This window comes from Neoarius graeffei, chromosome 20 (assembly GCF_027579695.1).
Source record: "Neoarius graeffei isolate fNeoGra1 chromosome 20, fNeoGra1.pri, whole genome shotgun sequence".
NCBI lineage: Eukaryota > Metazoa > Chordata > Actinopteri > Siluriformes > Ariidae > Neoarius > Neoarius graeffei.
The window spans coordinates 60,498,029-60,515,034 of NC_083588.1; the positions used below are offsets into that span (position 1 = coordinate 60,498,029).

A 17,006-nucleotide genomic window follows, 5' to 3' on the forward strand; every position below is an offset into this window, starting at 1 on the left:
AGCAGTTAATTTGAAGGTGAAATTAGAGTCAGGTGTTTTCAATCAATGGGACGACAATCAGGTGTGAGTGGGCACCCTGTTTTATTTAAAGAACAGGGATCTATCAAAGTCTGATCTTCACAACACATGTTTGTGGAAGTGTATCATAGCACGAACAAAGGAGATTTCTGAGGCTGGAAAAGGTTACAAAACCATCTCTAAAGAGTTTGGACTCCACCAATCCTCAGTCAGACAGATTGTGTACGAATGGAGGAAATTCAAGACCATTGTTACCCTCCCCGGGAGTGGTCGACCAACAAAGATCACTCCAAGAGCAAGGCGTGTGATAGTCGGCGAGGACACAAAGGACCCCAGGGTAACTTCTAACCAACTGAAGGCCTCTCTCACATTGGCTAATGTTCATGAGTCCACCATCAGGAGAACACTGAACAACAATGGTGCGCATGGCAGGGTTGCAAGGAGAAAGCCACTGCTCTCCAAAAAGAGCATTGCTGCTCGTCTGCAGTTTGCTAAAGTTCATGTGGACAAGCCAGAAGGTTATTGGAAAAATGTTTTGCGGATGAATGAGACCAAAATAGAACTTTTTGGTTGAAATGAGAAGCGTTGTTTGGAGAAAGGAAAACACTGCATTCCAGCAGAAGAACCTTATCCCATCTGTGAAACATGGTGGTGGTAGTATCATGGTTTGGGCCTGTTTTGCTGCATCTGGGCCAGGACGGCTTGCCATCATTGATGGAACAATGAATTCTGAATTATACCAGCGAATTCTAAAGGAAAATGTGAGGACATCTGTCCATGAACTGAATCTCAAGAGAAGGTGGGTCATGCAGCAAGACAACGACCCTAAGCACACAAGTCGTTCTACCAAAGAATGGTTAAAGAAGAATAAAGTTAATGTTCTGGAAGGGCCAAGTCAAAGTCCTGACCTTAATCCAATCGAAATGTTGTGGAAGGACCTGAAGCAAGCAGTTCATGTGAGGAAACCCACCAACATCCCAGAGTTGAAGCTGTTCTGTACGGGGGAACGGGCTAAAATTCCTCCAAGCCGGTGTGCAGGACTGATCAACAGTTACCGCAAATGTTTAGTTGCAGTTATTGCTGCACAAGGGTTCACATACTTTTGCCACCCACAGATATGTAATATTGGATCATTTTCCTCAATAAATAAATGACCAAGTATAATATTTTTGTCTCCTTTGTTTAACTGGGTTCTCTTTATCTACCTTTAGGACTTGTGTGAAAATCTGATGATGTTTTAGGTCATATTTATGCAGAAATATAGAAAATTCTAAAGGGTTCATAAACTTTCAAGCACCACTGTAAAAGTGATAAATTATTTTATTATACAACCCCAATTCCAAAAAGTTGGGACGCTGTGTAAACTGTGTAAATAAAAACAGAATACGATAATTTGCAAACCATGGACCACTATGTTTCATTGAAAATAGTACAAAGACAACATATCAAATGTTGAAACTGAGAAATTTTATTGTTTTTTGAAAAATATATTCTCATTTTGAATTTGATGTCCGCAATACATTTCAGAAAAGTTGAGACAAGAGCATGTTTACCACTGTGTCTCATTTCATCACGTCTACTTTTAACAGCACTCTGTAAACGTTTGGGAACTGAGGAGACCAATTGCTGCAGTTTTGAAAGAGAAATGTTGTCCCGTTCTTGCCTGATATACATTTTCAGTTGCTCAACAGTTCAGAGTCTCCTTTGTCATATTTTGCGCTTCATAATGCTCTAAATGTTTTAAATAAGAGACAGGTCTGGAATGCAGGCAGGCCAGTTTAGCACCTGGACTCTTTTACTACAGAGCCATACAGTTTTAATATGTGCAGAACGCAGTTTGGCATTGTCTTGCTGAAAGAAGAAAGGCCTTCCCTGAAAAAGACTTTGTCTGGATGGCAGCATATTGCTCTGAAACGTCTTTATATCATTCAGCATTAATGATGCCTTCCCAGATGTACAGGCTACCCATGTGATGTGCACTAATGCTCCCTCATACCATCACAGTATTTGCCCACGCAGTCTTTCACAGAGCAGGGAATCCCTCTCCATCTTTACTTCTGAGAGACTCCATCTCTCTGGGATGCTCTTTTTATGCCCAATCATCTTACTGACCTGTTTCCAATGAACCAACTTTTTCAGTCTTTTGTTGCCCCTGTCCCAACTTTTCTGAAATTTGTTGCAGACATCAAATTCAAAATAAGCATATTAAAAAAAATTGTTCTACATTTCATATGTTATCTTTGTACTATTTTCAATGTAATATAGGGTTTCCATGCTTTGCAAATCTTCACATTGTGTTTTTATGTTTTACACAGTATCCCAAATTTTTTGGAATTGGGGTTGTATTATGTAACTGTAAAGGGATTTAAAAAAATAAAAAGCATGATGTGCATGTCATTCGTTAATGAATAAAAAGTTGCTGTAAGGGGCGGCACGGTGGTGTAGTGGTTAGCGCTGTCGCCTCACAGCAAGAAGGTCCGGGTTCGAGCCCCGGGGCCGGCGAGGGCCTTTCTGTGCGGAGTTTGCATGTTCTCCCCGTGTCCGCGTGGGTTTCCTCCGGGTGCTCCGGTTTCCCCCACAGTCCAAAGACATGCAGGTTAGGTTAACTGGTGACTCTAAATTGACCGTAGGTGTGAATGTGAGTGTGAATGGTTGTCTGTGTCTATGTGTCAGCCCTGTGATGACCTGGCGACTTGTCCAGGGTGTACCCCGCCTTTCGCCCATAGTCAGCTGGGATAGGCTCCAGCTTGCCTGCGACCCTGTAGAACAGGATAAAGCGGCTAGAGATGATGAGATGAGAAGTTGCTGTCAGGAATAAAAAACAAAAAGAAAAATGATGAAAGGTTCATGTGGTAAGAGTAACTCCGCTTCATCGAGCACCCCCTCATTGATTATTTTCCCATAATAGCACACCCCTAAGTGCTTTATTACACACTCCTACCAAAATCCTGCTGTCAGGAAGAGAACTGCTTGGAAAGTCTGTAAAATGTTAAAGAGGCATGTATTTCTCGTGATTGTAAAATAAATTTGTGAACTACTCAGTCATTCCACAGTGCTAACTGTCTGTATGCACAATAAATAAAGCAGCAACCGTAATGCCAATATGTGTTTACACCCATCACGTAAAGGAACCTTTGTGAAGGTCTCATTCCATCTGGCGTTACTCTCCCTGTCTCACTCCATCTTCTTCCTTATTTCAGACAGAAAACCCATCAGTCGAGCAACTTCTTTACAGCTGCCACAATGGAGTCTATTCATAAAGTCAGCGGGTTATTTAGCACCTCGGATCAGCTCCACATGAACACAGACGGAGACGCCGGTGCCAAAGGAGCTCGGCAACATGCTGTCAGCTCACACACACTGGCTGTGTCCGACGTGGCATTATTCCTGACGTCGGAGAATGTACGTGTACTTTGGAGCACAGAACATTAACAGTTATTCCATGTAATAGAGTCGTACATGAGCTGACAGCCGACAAGGCACGTAGCACCGAGATTGAGTGGAATAACTGTTTTATTCTATCCACGTTCACTGGATTTTGAGAAACGGAGCATTTTTATTTTTTGCAAATTAGATAAATAAAAACTTTAGACAAAACATCTGACAAAATAATTTCCGCTTAGAATGTAAACAAACCAGTGAAATAACAGGAGCACTTTGTGAAAAATGCTATAATAACAATTCTTGAAAAAAAAAAGATGCATTCTTACCATCCAATGCTTTTTATTCCATATTTCGTTGCCTTTTTATTTTTTGGGGTTTTGTTTTCGAGTAGTTTTTATTTTGTCCTCGGTTGGTTCAGCGACATGCTCCGCCATTTTGTTTTTCTCTACTCCCGGTATATGAGCTGATATCCTAGTAGTAAAGTAGCCAATCAGAGCGCACGATTGCTCATATCCAGTGAATGTAGACTGAATAATATATTTTACTCCAACCTTTATAAATGCGGGGAAATAATTATAATTAGTTAAGAAAATGAAACAAAAGATGTTTTTGGTAATTTAACAAAAGGAATATTTAAATTGATAAAGAATAGGGAAATAAAACATTGCATTTTTCGGTAATAAAATTGTCATAATTTTTTTTCAAAAATAATAGGAAAATTGAATCATGAATCTAATATCCTCAACGGAATCAAATCGTGAATCGGGTGAATCGTTACATGACAGATTACACTTTTACCCGACATGCATCACGTGACTAAACCCAGCCAACAAAAGATGCACTGATTGAAGTGGAAACAGTTTTAGAGCATATACTTATTTTATTGTAAATGACTTTGATACATTAGACTTTGCACTGCAAGTCCTAGGTCATGATACATCATCATATATAATTCATTTATTGCTTTATAGTCTTTTGCTTACCTCAGGGTTCTCACAATTCACAACACGAACAAAGAAAACACTCCGTTAAAGAGCGGACTTTTCAAATTGGTACAATACTGATAGCTAGCTGCCGGAAACACAATAGCAGCCACACTGAAACAATTCATCACTGACTGAAGGAGAGCGAAACGCTGGCAGTGATTGGTCAGACAATTTGTGTGCCCTCATAATGGGCACCTGTCACTCAAACCCTGAGCTAAACAAAGCCGTCGAGCTGAGCTGAACCCGGCGCTCTGGCGTCCACCTGCGTCTCAACACGTTCAGCCACATCTTTCACGTTCATGTCATTACAACGGCGTGACTTCAGTATTATAAGGTTCACTCTGAAAGGTGACATGGAGGAGAAAATCGGTTTTAGTTGGAGATGTTCTACATTTGCTAAATGACAGTAATAAAGTGTAAAAAACAGGAACAGTACAGTACTTGCTGCTTTTGAATACAACCATTCTCAGACATTAGAAAGTCTTCAGCACAGGAATGGACCAATATTGTGGTTAACATTAGATAAATATTATTGTATTATTCTATCCACATTCACTGGATACCCTGGGGAGCAGTTGGGGGTTAGGTGCCTTGCTCAAGGGCACCTCAGCCATTCCTGCTGGTCCAGGGAATTGAACCAGTGACCTTTTGGTCCCAAAGCTGCTTCTCGAACCACCGGGCCGTGGCTTGGGCCATAGTATATCTAACCATTGGGCTGTGGCTTATCTAACCACTGGGCCATGGATTTGTTAACCATTGGGCCATGGACTCTCGAACCATAGTTTATCTAACTGTTGGGCTGTGGCTTCTCAAACCATTGGGCCAAAGTTTATCTAACTGTTGGACTGTGGCTTCTCTAACCACTGGGCCATGGCTTCCCATGCTAGAGGCATTTAACCCCATTCACACCTGTACACCGATCTTGTGACTTGATCACCCAGGGCGCATGTTGATACGTAGTGTGAACAGGGCCATAGTGTCAGTCACAGTGATGCTAGCCAATCGTGGCCATCTGTTAACTAATGTACTGTGTGAGAAAGAGGGATGATCATGCTTTCCATCAAGCGTGTTACTCTGAAACTATGTTTCCTAAAGGAAGCACGCAGTGGAGAGGTGGTCGTTGGGTGGGAATGGGAACATGAGCAAATTAGGGAGAAAATTTGCAAACTCCGTTTACTTGCGTTTAATAATTATTAAATGAGATTAAGTCAAAGATGCGTCAAAATGTCTCTTCACCTCGACAGAACCTGATAATACAAAAGGTTGTGATTTCAGTTTCTTCCAGCTGCCATTACGTGATCAAAAGTTGTATCACTTTCTAAAATCAATCAAATCTCTTCTCTCTCACTTCTGTCTGCTTCTCGACATTTTAAAATTAGCCAACAGGTGCAATCACCTTCTGTGCAAGTTATCTATTAATGGCACTGTGTGTGTAAAGGTGCCAATTATAACTCGCATCTGCAAGTCATCCTGTGAAAACAACCTAGAACCATGATCTCGTGATCACACTCACACTCTCTCTCTCTCTCTCTCTTCCCCAGGGCCATACACACTAACACACACGGAGTTTTTCTGCTTGGGTTGAACAGCCAGAGCGCCTTTTCCACTCAGAAATGCACAAAATGTCTTTGCAAAACCAGCTGCTAACATTGTTTCTCTTTGTTTTGGGTTTCGAACACCCATCTCGTCTCATGTTTCGTATTCCAAAAGATATTGATCTACCTCCATATAAAAAAAAAAAAAAAAAAGATATAAAAATATATTTATACATGAATATTTGTGTATGCAAAAAAAAAAAAAAAAAAAGACAGCTGAGCACTGGGATATAAATAAAAAAGTGAAACTGATTTCACATTATGGAAACTTTGGCAAAAAAAAATGTGGTAAATACAACAAACATTCATTTTTACAAAAGTGCATTGGATTAAAAAAAAAAAAACAAAAAACACTTCTGCACTGAGCTTAAGGCACAATCTCTTTCACCTGGTTTTAATAAAACGTGCTTTTAACGCCACCATGAACCAAATGAACCAGTGTGAAATTTAGACAATGTGTATTGCGTGTTCTTTGGCGCGTTTTCATCTAGAAGAGCAAACACCAGCTCTAAACGATATTAAAATACATTTTTATAAGTCAAAACATACGATACCTTGCTAGCAATTTGAGGCAACATTGCCAACTGTAAAAGAAACCCTGTCTGACCTCAGGTCCGTTTTATTCAAGCTAGTAACCGACTAGAAAAATGGATGACGTGCCATCAACAGTGATAGACGAACATTTTGAAAAAAATTTTCATGAAACATAAAAAGCAATATACGTGTTGAAATCATCCAAAACGGTCAGCTAAGACAGGAAAACGAGCAGATCCACCATTTCAGTTTTAAGTATAGGGTGTAAAATTATATTACATGATATGATATGGTATTTTCAGCAGTGCGGTCGGGAGCTGCTTGGTGGCAGAGGCGATCGCAAAAACTTATATATTAATATTTCAATTGACTACCCTGCTGTTTTTTTTTAATTATTATTCTTTTGGTCTGTTTTTGGATGAGGACTCCTAAAATGTGTAAAGGTTGTCAGATCTGTTAATAGACATAAATACAATACATTTTGAGGCTTCTAATTTTGTAACCTTTTAAACAACTTTAAGAAAAAAGTTTTGCAAATGCAAAACTTCCTAACACCCCCATGAGCTGACACATTTTCTGGACTATAAACACACCACCCCTTAAGACAACCTTCAGAAAACCTGTATACACATCTCGTATTGGAGAGATTGCATTAATATATCATGCATATTTATTTATCGGTTATCTATAGTGTTGCCCTGTGGTGCTGGCATGTAGAGGTTTCACATACATAGCTATATGTGTACATAACATATACATGTATATAGTGTATGTGTTATAAAATCAAGCAGGAAACAATAGGCTAATATACAAGACAGTATATTATAAAATACTATATCGTATATCATATGTTTTGATGTAGAATGCAAACTAGTGCATCTTGTAGTCCGGAAAACATATTAGCTATTATTCCATCCACATTCACCGGATATGAGGAATCGCACACACTGATTGGCTACTCTACTACTAGGATATCAGCTCATATACCGTGAGGTGAGAAGAGAAAAACAAAATGGCGGACGCATCAAGTCAGATATAAATCACTTTGTTGTCAAGTATTTAAAAGAAACAGAAATAGCTAAAAGAATATAGTCTGCCCCTCCCCCCCGATATCTCCTGTTCCACACTCCAGCCCTGTCGGTGGCAGTAATGCACCTTTAAGTTGGTTTGCCAATCGCCAAAAAAACCCTAACGAAGAAGAAAATGGCAGAGCGTGTTACTGAACCAACCGAGGATGAAATAAAAACTCTACTTGAAAACAAAACCCCAAAAAATACAAGTATTATATAAAAATATTTCATGGAAAGAACGTTTCTTTTTTATTCTTCAAGAATTATCATCGCATTTTTCACAAATTGCTCCGGTCCATTTCGCCAGTTTGTTTACATTCTAAGCAGAAATGATTTTGTCGGACGTTGTGTATAAAAGTTTTTATTGATCAAATTTGCAAAAAATAAAAATGCTCCGTTTCTCCAAAATCCAGTGAATGTGGATAGAATAAAACAGTTATTCCACTCAATCTCGTCACACGTGGATTATAGCGCCATTGGCTCATGTACGACTCGATTTCGTGGAATAAATGTTAAATAATTAAACAACACAGCTTAACTAACTCACTCACTCGATGCTAGTTAGCTATGACGTTATCTAACTCAAAGGTTCTCACCCGTGGTCCTGGAGAACCCATGTTCTAATTAAAAGACGAGGAGAAAATGACCGCAAGAGAGTTTCATATATTCTTTTTTGGAAACGCTGGATGGTGGAGTCTGATTGCTGAGTCTTGAAGAGCGAGGTTTTAAAGCTGATTGAATTTTCAATTACAGTCACAGTGTTGCCTCAAAACTTGTATGAATTGTCAGGATAGTAAAAGAGAAGCATCGGGCATCTATGCACGCTGTAACGGCGAGCAGGTTGGACTACGAGTGAAAGGAAAGCCTGTAACGACTGAAACACAGCCTCTCTGATGACGCGCTAACATGACGTGACCCAAAGAGCTTCATGGAGGAGCCAGGAACCTGCAAACCACATGACCGGCGGCTAAGCAAACCGCACTAAACCGTAAAAGGTCTCGTGGCTCAGCTTTAAGACGCGGGTGCAGGTAGGGCTGGACGATACATCGTTTCTTAATCATCATCACAATACTGCCATCGCAGAAGCCTGACGGATCTTAGAGATCTCATGATCTCGATATCATGATGAATTACTGTGCCATTTTTAAATTTGTTTTAGGCCACATTGGGATCTTGATACATGGTAATCACAATATGCTAATTTATTCATATTACGCAGCCCTAGGACTGAGTTCAGATGGAGGATCTCGTTCTTGGTGCCTGCAATAGCACTCAGTTGTCTTGCGCTGCCCCCTGCTGGTACACACACGGCAATGCAACAAACAATACCATAAAAGGACAAATTAAAGACCTCAATCTAACCCAGCTGTGTGTTGTGCTTTGGTCTGCTTTGTGGTCACTGATTGACCTACGAGTCATAAATACAGCTTTCGAGTTGCCAGGTCCAGAGGTCGCGGCCTTTAATTCTGCAGCTCGCTCAGCAGAAGATCTGAGAGAACGGGTGTCTGAGCAGCTCTTCTGCGCTCGGCCGGAGTTTGGCCTCTACGAAGATGCGCCGGATGAAGTCTCTGGTCTGCTCCGAGATGTGCAATGGCAGCACGGGGTTCGTGGGCTGAGTGGCTATTTTAAAAATGGCTGCCATGGCCTCGTATTCGGCCCAGGGGGGCTTCTCCGTCAGCATTTCCACCACGGTGCAGCCAAGACTCCTGAGCACAAAAACACACACAAAAAATAAGTCACAGTGTAAATGCTCCATGACAAGCTAGCTAACAGTGATGTGTGAATGCAAGATCTCACAGAAATTTGCCAGCAATAACAATTTTCACTTTATTTAAAAAAAAAAACCTATGTTTCTTGGAGCATCTGTGAAAGAAGTTAGTTCTTGCTATCACTTAAGCTACAGCAATTAGAAACTGTCTAAAGGCCTCTGCATGCTCTTGCGACAAGGCTTTCGCAGATAGCTTTTCGCAGACAGTTGTAATTTATCGTTGAGCGGGGAGTAATAGGCGTGCGCGATGTTGTTCACCGCCACAACGCAAGGGGGCGCAAAGTCGCGAAATCACTAGGAGTAGTTGGTGGGTGTGGTTAGTGGAGTGTTTATCCTCCGGTTACTTATAATGACTAGAACTGGAGTCGTATAGATGTACGTACTTCCTCACTTCCTCGATCAACCGCTCATCGTGCTGCTCCATCTTCGCTCGTGTTTTTAAAAATGGCGGTCGTGAAAACAAAACAAACCGGGAAAGTAGGGAAGCGGAAGTGCGTGTACAGCGGATGTAGAGTGGACCAATCAGAGCCCTCTTGTCTGCGAGGCTCCTGCGGTGGGGAGGTGCGCGCAGAGCGTCTGCGAAGGGGGGGGGGGGGGGGGGGCGCTACGCAGACGCCATCTGCGACGCCATCTGCGAGGACTGCGTTGTCAGCATAAACTGGCCTTAAGCAGTCGTTCCCTCACCACCACCATCATTTACAAAAAAAAAAAATTGTCATGTGACCGAGAACACAAAATCTTCCCTGTCCTGATGACTTTCCCGTAAGGGGAAACTTACTGGCCTGGACAGGAAGCTTCATGATGCGTCTTCGTTAATAACCGCATGTTTTTTAATCCATTTATTATTTGCCTTAGATTACGTGGAGCGTCCACCATACGAGTCCTTACAAATAAACGGTTACTATAGAAGCATATTAGGATGATTAACGTGAACCTTCATTCATGACTTAAATCCGACTCTGATTTATACAACCACAATTCCAAAAAAGTTGGGACGCTGTGTGAACTGCAAATAAAACCAGAAATGTGAAGATTTGCAAATCATGGAAACCCTATATTTCATTGAAAATAGTTTCTTGTTTTTTGAAAAATATATGCTCATTTTGAATTTGATGTCAGCAACACATTTCAGAAAAGTTGGGACGGGGCGTGTTTACCACAGTGTCTTATCACCGCTACTTTTAACAACACACTAAACGTTTGGGAACTGAGGAGACCAATTGCTGTGGTTTTGAAAGAGAAATGTTGCCCCATTCTTGCCTGATATACAATTTCAGTTGTTCGACGGTTCGGGGTCTCCTTTGTCGTATTTTGCACTTCATAATGCTCCAAACATTTTAAAACAGGAGACAGGTCTGGACTGCAGGCAGGCCAGTTTAGCACCTGGACTCTTACTACAGAGCCATGCAGTTTTAATATGTGCAGAAAGTGGTTTGGCATTGTCTTGCTGAAAGAAGGAAGGCCTTCCCTGAAAAAGATTTTGCCTGGATGGCAGCATATTGCTCTGAAACATGTTTCTATCATTCAGCGTTAATGATGCCTTCCCAGATGTACAGGCTACCCATGTCATGTGCACTAATGCCCCCTCATACCATCACAGATGCTGGCTTTTGAACTGTACACTGATAACAAGCCGGATGGTCCCTCTCCTCTTTAGCCTGGAGGACGTGGGGTCTGTGATTTCCAAAAACAATTTCTACTTTTGATTCGTCAGACCTCGGGACAGTTTTCCACGTCGCCTCAGTCCATCGTAAAAGAGCTCGGGCTCAGAGAAGGCGGCGGTGTTTCTGGATATTGTTTATATCTGGTTTTAACCTGCATTTGTGGATGCAGTAATGAACCGTTTTCACAGACGATGGTTTTCTGAAGTGTTCCTGAGCCCATACAGGTGATTTCCACTCCAGACACGTGTCTGCTTTTAATGCAGTGTCTCCTGAGGGCCTGAAGATCACAGGCATCCAGTGTCAGTTTTCAGCCTTGTCTCTTGCATACAGAGATTTCTCCAGATTCTCTGAATCTTTTAATGATATTATGGACCACAGATGATGTGACCCCCAAATTCTTTGCAGTTTTACACTGAGGAACGTTATTCTTAAATTGTTGCACTGTTTGCCCATGCAGTCTTTCACAGAGTGGTGAACCCCGCCCTATTTTTACTTCTGAGAGACTCCGCCTCTCCGGGATGCTCTTTTTATACCCAAATCATCTTACTGACCTGTTGCCATTTAACAAAATTAGTTTAGTTTTGTTTGTTTTTTTAGCATTACACAACTTTTTCAGTCTTTTGTTGAAACTGAAACGCGTGTTGCTGACAAATTCAAAATGAGCGTATATTTTTCATAAAACAATAAAATTTCTCAGTTTCAACATTTGATGTGCTGTCTTTGTACTATTTTCAATGAAATATAGGGTTTCTATGATTTGCAAATCATCACATTCTGGTTTTATTTGTTTTACACAGCGTCCCAGCTTTTTTTGGACTTGGGGTTGTACATTCAAGTTAAAACGCGACACTAATATCCCTGACTCGAGATATATTGCGCTGCCGTTATTCCAGTGAAGCAGCACAATGGCACACACATATATCAAGCTGTCAAATGGAGACTTATTCCAGGGCAGAGGCTGTGCAGGAATGTTTTGGTGGAAACTTTCCCTGGCAGAGCTGTTGACAATTAAAGAGTGTTTTCACTGGCTGCAGTGCTGAGCACTGATAGCACCAGCGAGTGTATTTGTGTTTCTGGATGTGTGTAAAAGAGAAACAGACACAGAGAATGGACAGACTCTTTTGAGAGTTCTAAACATGACTCTTGGGGCTCAGAACATTCCGGGTCACTGCTATGATCTGACTCAACTCCCGGCAAGCTAATCACTGCCCCCTTCTGATGATCAAAAGTCCAATCAGATTGTGCTTGGAAATCCCTTGACATCAGATAAACTCCTCCTCCTTAAGCAAAGTATGCAGGAAAAGATCTGTATTTAATTCTTGGCAGCAAAAATAGCTCTATGCCCTAGATTTTCTCTTTTAACTGCTGTTATTTGTCTTGCTAAATATCTAATGCTGGTTTTTCAACTCCTTGGACATTCCTATCCATCATGTTAGATCTCAGCCCACGCAGTTACACTTACAATGCGTTAATCAGTGTAACTGATCTACAAGCATTATACGGCCACTGTTTATTCTCTCGTGCTAAGACATACTCATGTCCTGTAGGCATCAAGTTTGGTTGACTGCGTCTGTATTATTCAGTTATTTTCAGACAAGCACTCTTTTTTTTTTTTTACGAATGGAAGGAAAACTTAAAAGGCGAATCACAAATTCATTAATGTGAAAATGGAGTGAACTCTCCAACATGCTGCCCAGTCCATATGTTACGCCCAGAAATCTAATTAACAAGGGTACAGTTACTGTAATTTAGCTCAAAGCTATGACATTTTATTCTATCCACATTCACTAGGATATGAGCAATCGCACGCTCTGATTGGCTACTCTACTACTAGGATATCAGCTCATATACCATGAGTAGAGAAAAACAAAATGGCAGAGCGCATCAAGCCAGATCTCTCAGTTTGTGATCAAGTATTTAAAAGAATCAGAAATAGCCAAAAGAATATATATTTTTCCCCCTCCCAGTATCTCCTGTTCCACACTCCAACCCAGTCGGTGGCAGTAATGCACCTTTAAGTTGATTTGCTAACCGACAAAAAAAGGCGAAGCTCTCAATTTACCGGTCGATCTACGTTCCGACTCTCACCTATGGTCATGAGCTTTGGGTAATGACAGAAAGAACAAGATCGCGGATACAAGCGGCTGAAATGAGTTTCCTTCGCAGGGTGGCTGGGCGCTCCCTTAGAGATAGGGTGAGAAGCACAGTCACTCGGCAGGAGCTCGGAGTAGAGCCGCTGCTCCTCCACATCGAGAGGAACCAGCTGAGGTGGCTCGGGCATCTTTTTCGGATGCCTCCTGGACGCCTCCCTGGGGAGGTGTTCCAGGCATGTCCCCCCGGGAGGAGGCCCCAGGGAAGACCCAGGACACGCTGGAGGGACTATGTCTCTCGGCTAGCCTGGGAACGCCTCGGTGTTCTTCCCGAGGAGCTGGCCGAGGTGTCTGGGGAAAGGGAAGTTTGGGCTTCCATGCTTAGACTGCTGCCTCCGCGACCCGGTCCTGGATAAGCGGAAGAAGACGAGACGAGACAAAAAAAAAAAACCCTAAAGAAGAAGAAAAAAAAAAAAAAAAAAAAAAAAATGGTGGAGTGTGTTGCTGAACCAACCAAGAACGAAATAAAAACTCTATTTGAAAGCAAAACCCCCAAAAAATACCAAAAAAGGCAACAAACTTAGCCTGGGCCCGCCCATCCTAAGCGTGATGCAACACGAGGGCCTGTTCCGAGCTTAGTCTGGTCAGGCAGGCTATCTACAGCATTTCCAAGCTCCCGAAAAATCGGGAACCAATCAACTTTGAGCATCTCCAACGGCCCTGGGTAGAGGCGTGTTCAAGGCACTGACGTAGTAGAACTGCGACCGGAAGCCATAGATTGTTTACATAGATTGTCTATGCCGGAAGCACTTCATTCACATCATGAACATGGAGCAGCGGCAAGCCTTTAACACAGCGGTAGATGCTGTATTGAAAGCATTCAAGGGGAAGTTCTCATTGAAAACGGAGCAAAGAGCAGCCCTGGAGGTATTTATTGAAAGGAAGGACGTTTTCGCCTTGCTCCGTCCCGACCGGCTTCGGTAAGAGTTTAATCTACCAGTTAGCCCCGTCGCGTCGCATACGTCAGAGGAAAGAGTGATGTGATTGGTTTAAGCTTCGTCACAGCCTTTTCTGGCTTCGACCAGTAGCAAACTGAGGCACTTCAGGGAGGCGGGTCAACCACGGGCTCTGGGAAACAGTTTGGCTTAATAGCTTGGCCAGACCAAATGCTCGGAGAGCTTTGAAGTCGCGTTAGCCAGGCTACAACAAACTATGGAATGAAAGTATTTGATGGCAAGAACGCATCTTTAATAATTCTTGAAAAATAAAAATTATCGCATTTTTCACAAATTGCTCATCATTTTGTTTACATTCTAAGCGGAAATGATTTTGTCTGACGTTTCAAATATAGTTTTTATTTATCGACTTTGCAAAAAATAAAAATAAAAATGTTCCGTTTCTCAAAATCCAGTGAACGTGGATAGAATAAAACTGTTGTTCCACTCAATCTCGTCATACATGACTTCTTGGTGCTACGCGCCTCGTCGGCTATCAGCTCATGTCCGACTCGATTTCGTGGAATAACTGTTAAACGTCCAATAATACAGAATATGGAAAACAAGCATGTACTTTAAATCCCTGTGAGGAGCAACTTTATATCGCTTGTCTTCATCCTCTCGTGTAAAGATCTCTTTATGTTCGGCTTTGGCTAATATTCTGTTTACGAGCTATGGTGTTCTCGTCACACACGAAAACGTTATTCTAGTCTGGTTAGCATCTTTATTTTCACTCGATGAAGTGTTTAAACGGGACTGTGCTAGGATTTGAGGTATGTTACATTTTTTCCATGTCCATTCATATTCCTGATCGTTTAGTAATTCATACGCCTTCAGTGCAGCAGGTTATATGTGTAAACTAGTGTGTTTTATGTCGGCGAGTGATCTCTGGCTTTACCACACATCCGCTTTGCGTCCATAACCGTCTCCGCTAATGACCTCCGGACTCATCCAATATGGCGTCCCAGTGACCGAGCGCACACTCGTACTGGACATGCAGATGGTCTGAAGGCGCTTGCTGGCTCCGAAGTCTCCAAGTTTTACATTCCCAGCAGAATCCCGCAGGATGTTGGCACCTAAACATGTTCCATGACCATACATTACTTACAGCAATATTATACACTACCGTTCAAAAGTTTGGGGTCACTTTGAAATGTCCTTATTTTTGAAAGAAAAGCACTGTTCTTTTCAATGAAGATCACTTTAAACTAATCAGAAATCCACTCTATACATTGCTAATGTGGTAAATGACTATTCTAGCTGCAAATGTCTGGTTTTTGGTGCAATATCTCCATAGGTGTATAGAGGCCCATTTCCAGCAACTCTCACTCCAGTGTTCTAATGGTACAATGTGTTTGCTCATTGCCTCAGAAGGCTAATGGATGATTAGAAAACCCTTGTACAATCATGTTAGCACAGCTGAAAACAGTTGAGCTCTTTAGAGAAGCTATAAAACTGACCTTCCTTTGAGCAGATTGAGTTTCTGGAGCATCACATTTGTGGGGTCGATTAAATGCTCAAAATGGCCAGAAAGACGTCTCGACTATATTTTCTATTCATTTTACAACTTATGGTGGTAAATAAAAGTGAGACTTTTCATGGAAAACACAAAATTGTCTGGGTGACCCCAAACTTTTGAACGGTAGCGTATATATATAAAAATTATATGGACACTAGTGTTTTACTGGGAAACGCACCACTTGTATTTTCCATACAAACTCCATCCAGGACATGGAGAACCAGAACCTCTATATATGTCATAAATCTCTATACGTCACTCGATGAATTGTTTTGATACATTTGGGGACTTTTTGTTGGTGAATGTTTTGATATAATAAAAAGAAAACTCACACGTTGGCTTGAAGATATGAAGTTTATCTTCTCGTGTTGAAAAACGCGCATTTTTCATCCGAAATGCATCGCAGATCTGAGTGACATATTTCAATAATATTAGCTGGCTTTTTTTTTCGTGGTATATCAGATATATTCCATTCAGCGAGCATGATACTGAACAAATTGAAGACGAGTAGCTGAATGGAATATATCTGATATACCACAAAAAAAAGCCAGCCAATATTCTCATCTCATCTCATTATCTGTAGCCGCTTTATCCTTCTACAGGGTCGCAGGCAAGCTGGAGCCTATCCCAGCTGACTACGGGCGAAAGGCGGGGTACACCCTGGACAAGTCGCCAGGTCATCACAGGGCTGACACATAGACACAGACAACCATTCACACTCACATTCACACCTACGGTCAATTTAGAGTCACCAGTTAACCTAACCTGCATGTCTTTGGACTGTGGGGGAAACCGGAGCACCCGGAGGAAACCCACGCGGACACGGGGAGAACATGCAAACTCCACACAGAAAGGCCCTCGCCGGCCCCGGGGCTCGAACCCAGGACCTTCTTGCTGTGAGGCGACAGCGCTAACCACTACACCACCGTGCCGCCCCCAGCCAATATTATTATTATTATACATACACATTCCTTTCGGGTGTTCAACGCATCTCTCTCTTTCAAAATTCTCTCAATCTTCCGTATTTAACGAAATCAATCCTGGCAGCCATGTTTGTTTACAAATTGTCCCAGTCGCTCACTCGCTAGCATGGAAGTTTTACGTCTCCAACATGTGACGTCATGATGCACTGACAACCGTGCAATATCGTAAACCGTATTCAACGCTCATTCTCCATTGTGTAGAGTGACGTAATACACGTAGGATAAGCGATATGCTAACAATATTGCATGCTATCAAACCAAATGAATGAAACCTGCTAGAAGGGAATAGAACACGTGTTTTTATTCCATTGAGAAAGTGTCCTGGATGTATAATAATTCCCGAGATTTCACGCAGATGATGTCACTCAGTGTTTTCTCGCTGACGAGACGCACATCGTCA

At 41.8% G+C, this 17,006-nt stretch overlaps 1 protein-coding gene across 2 annotated transcripts in view; it reads right to left on the reverse strand.

Annotated features, from left to right (window-relative positions):
- Positions 1-4,262: 4,262 nt before the first annotated feature.
- Positions 4,263-17,006, reverse strand: part of map3k3 (mitogen-activated protein kinase kinase kinase 3) — a 76,246-nt gene continuing 63,502 nt past the window's right edge. For both annotated transcript variants that reach the window (XM_060902101.1, XM_060902100.1), the window contains exons 16-17: positions 15,003-15,180; positions 4,263-9,293 (exon numbers count right to left, since the gene is read on the reverse strand). In XM_060902101.1, the coding sequence (XP_060758084.1) occupies positions 9,065-9,293; positions 15,003-15,180 (407 nt within the window). In that variant the 3' untranslated portion in view covers positions 4,263-9,064. The remainder of the gene's footprint in view (positions 9,294-15,002; positions 15,181-17,006) is intronic.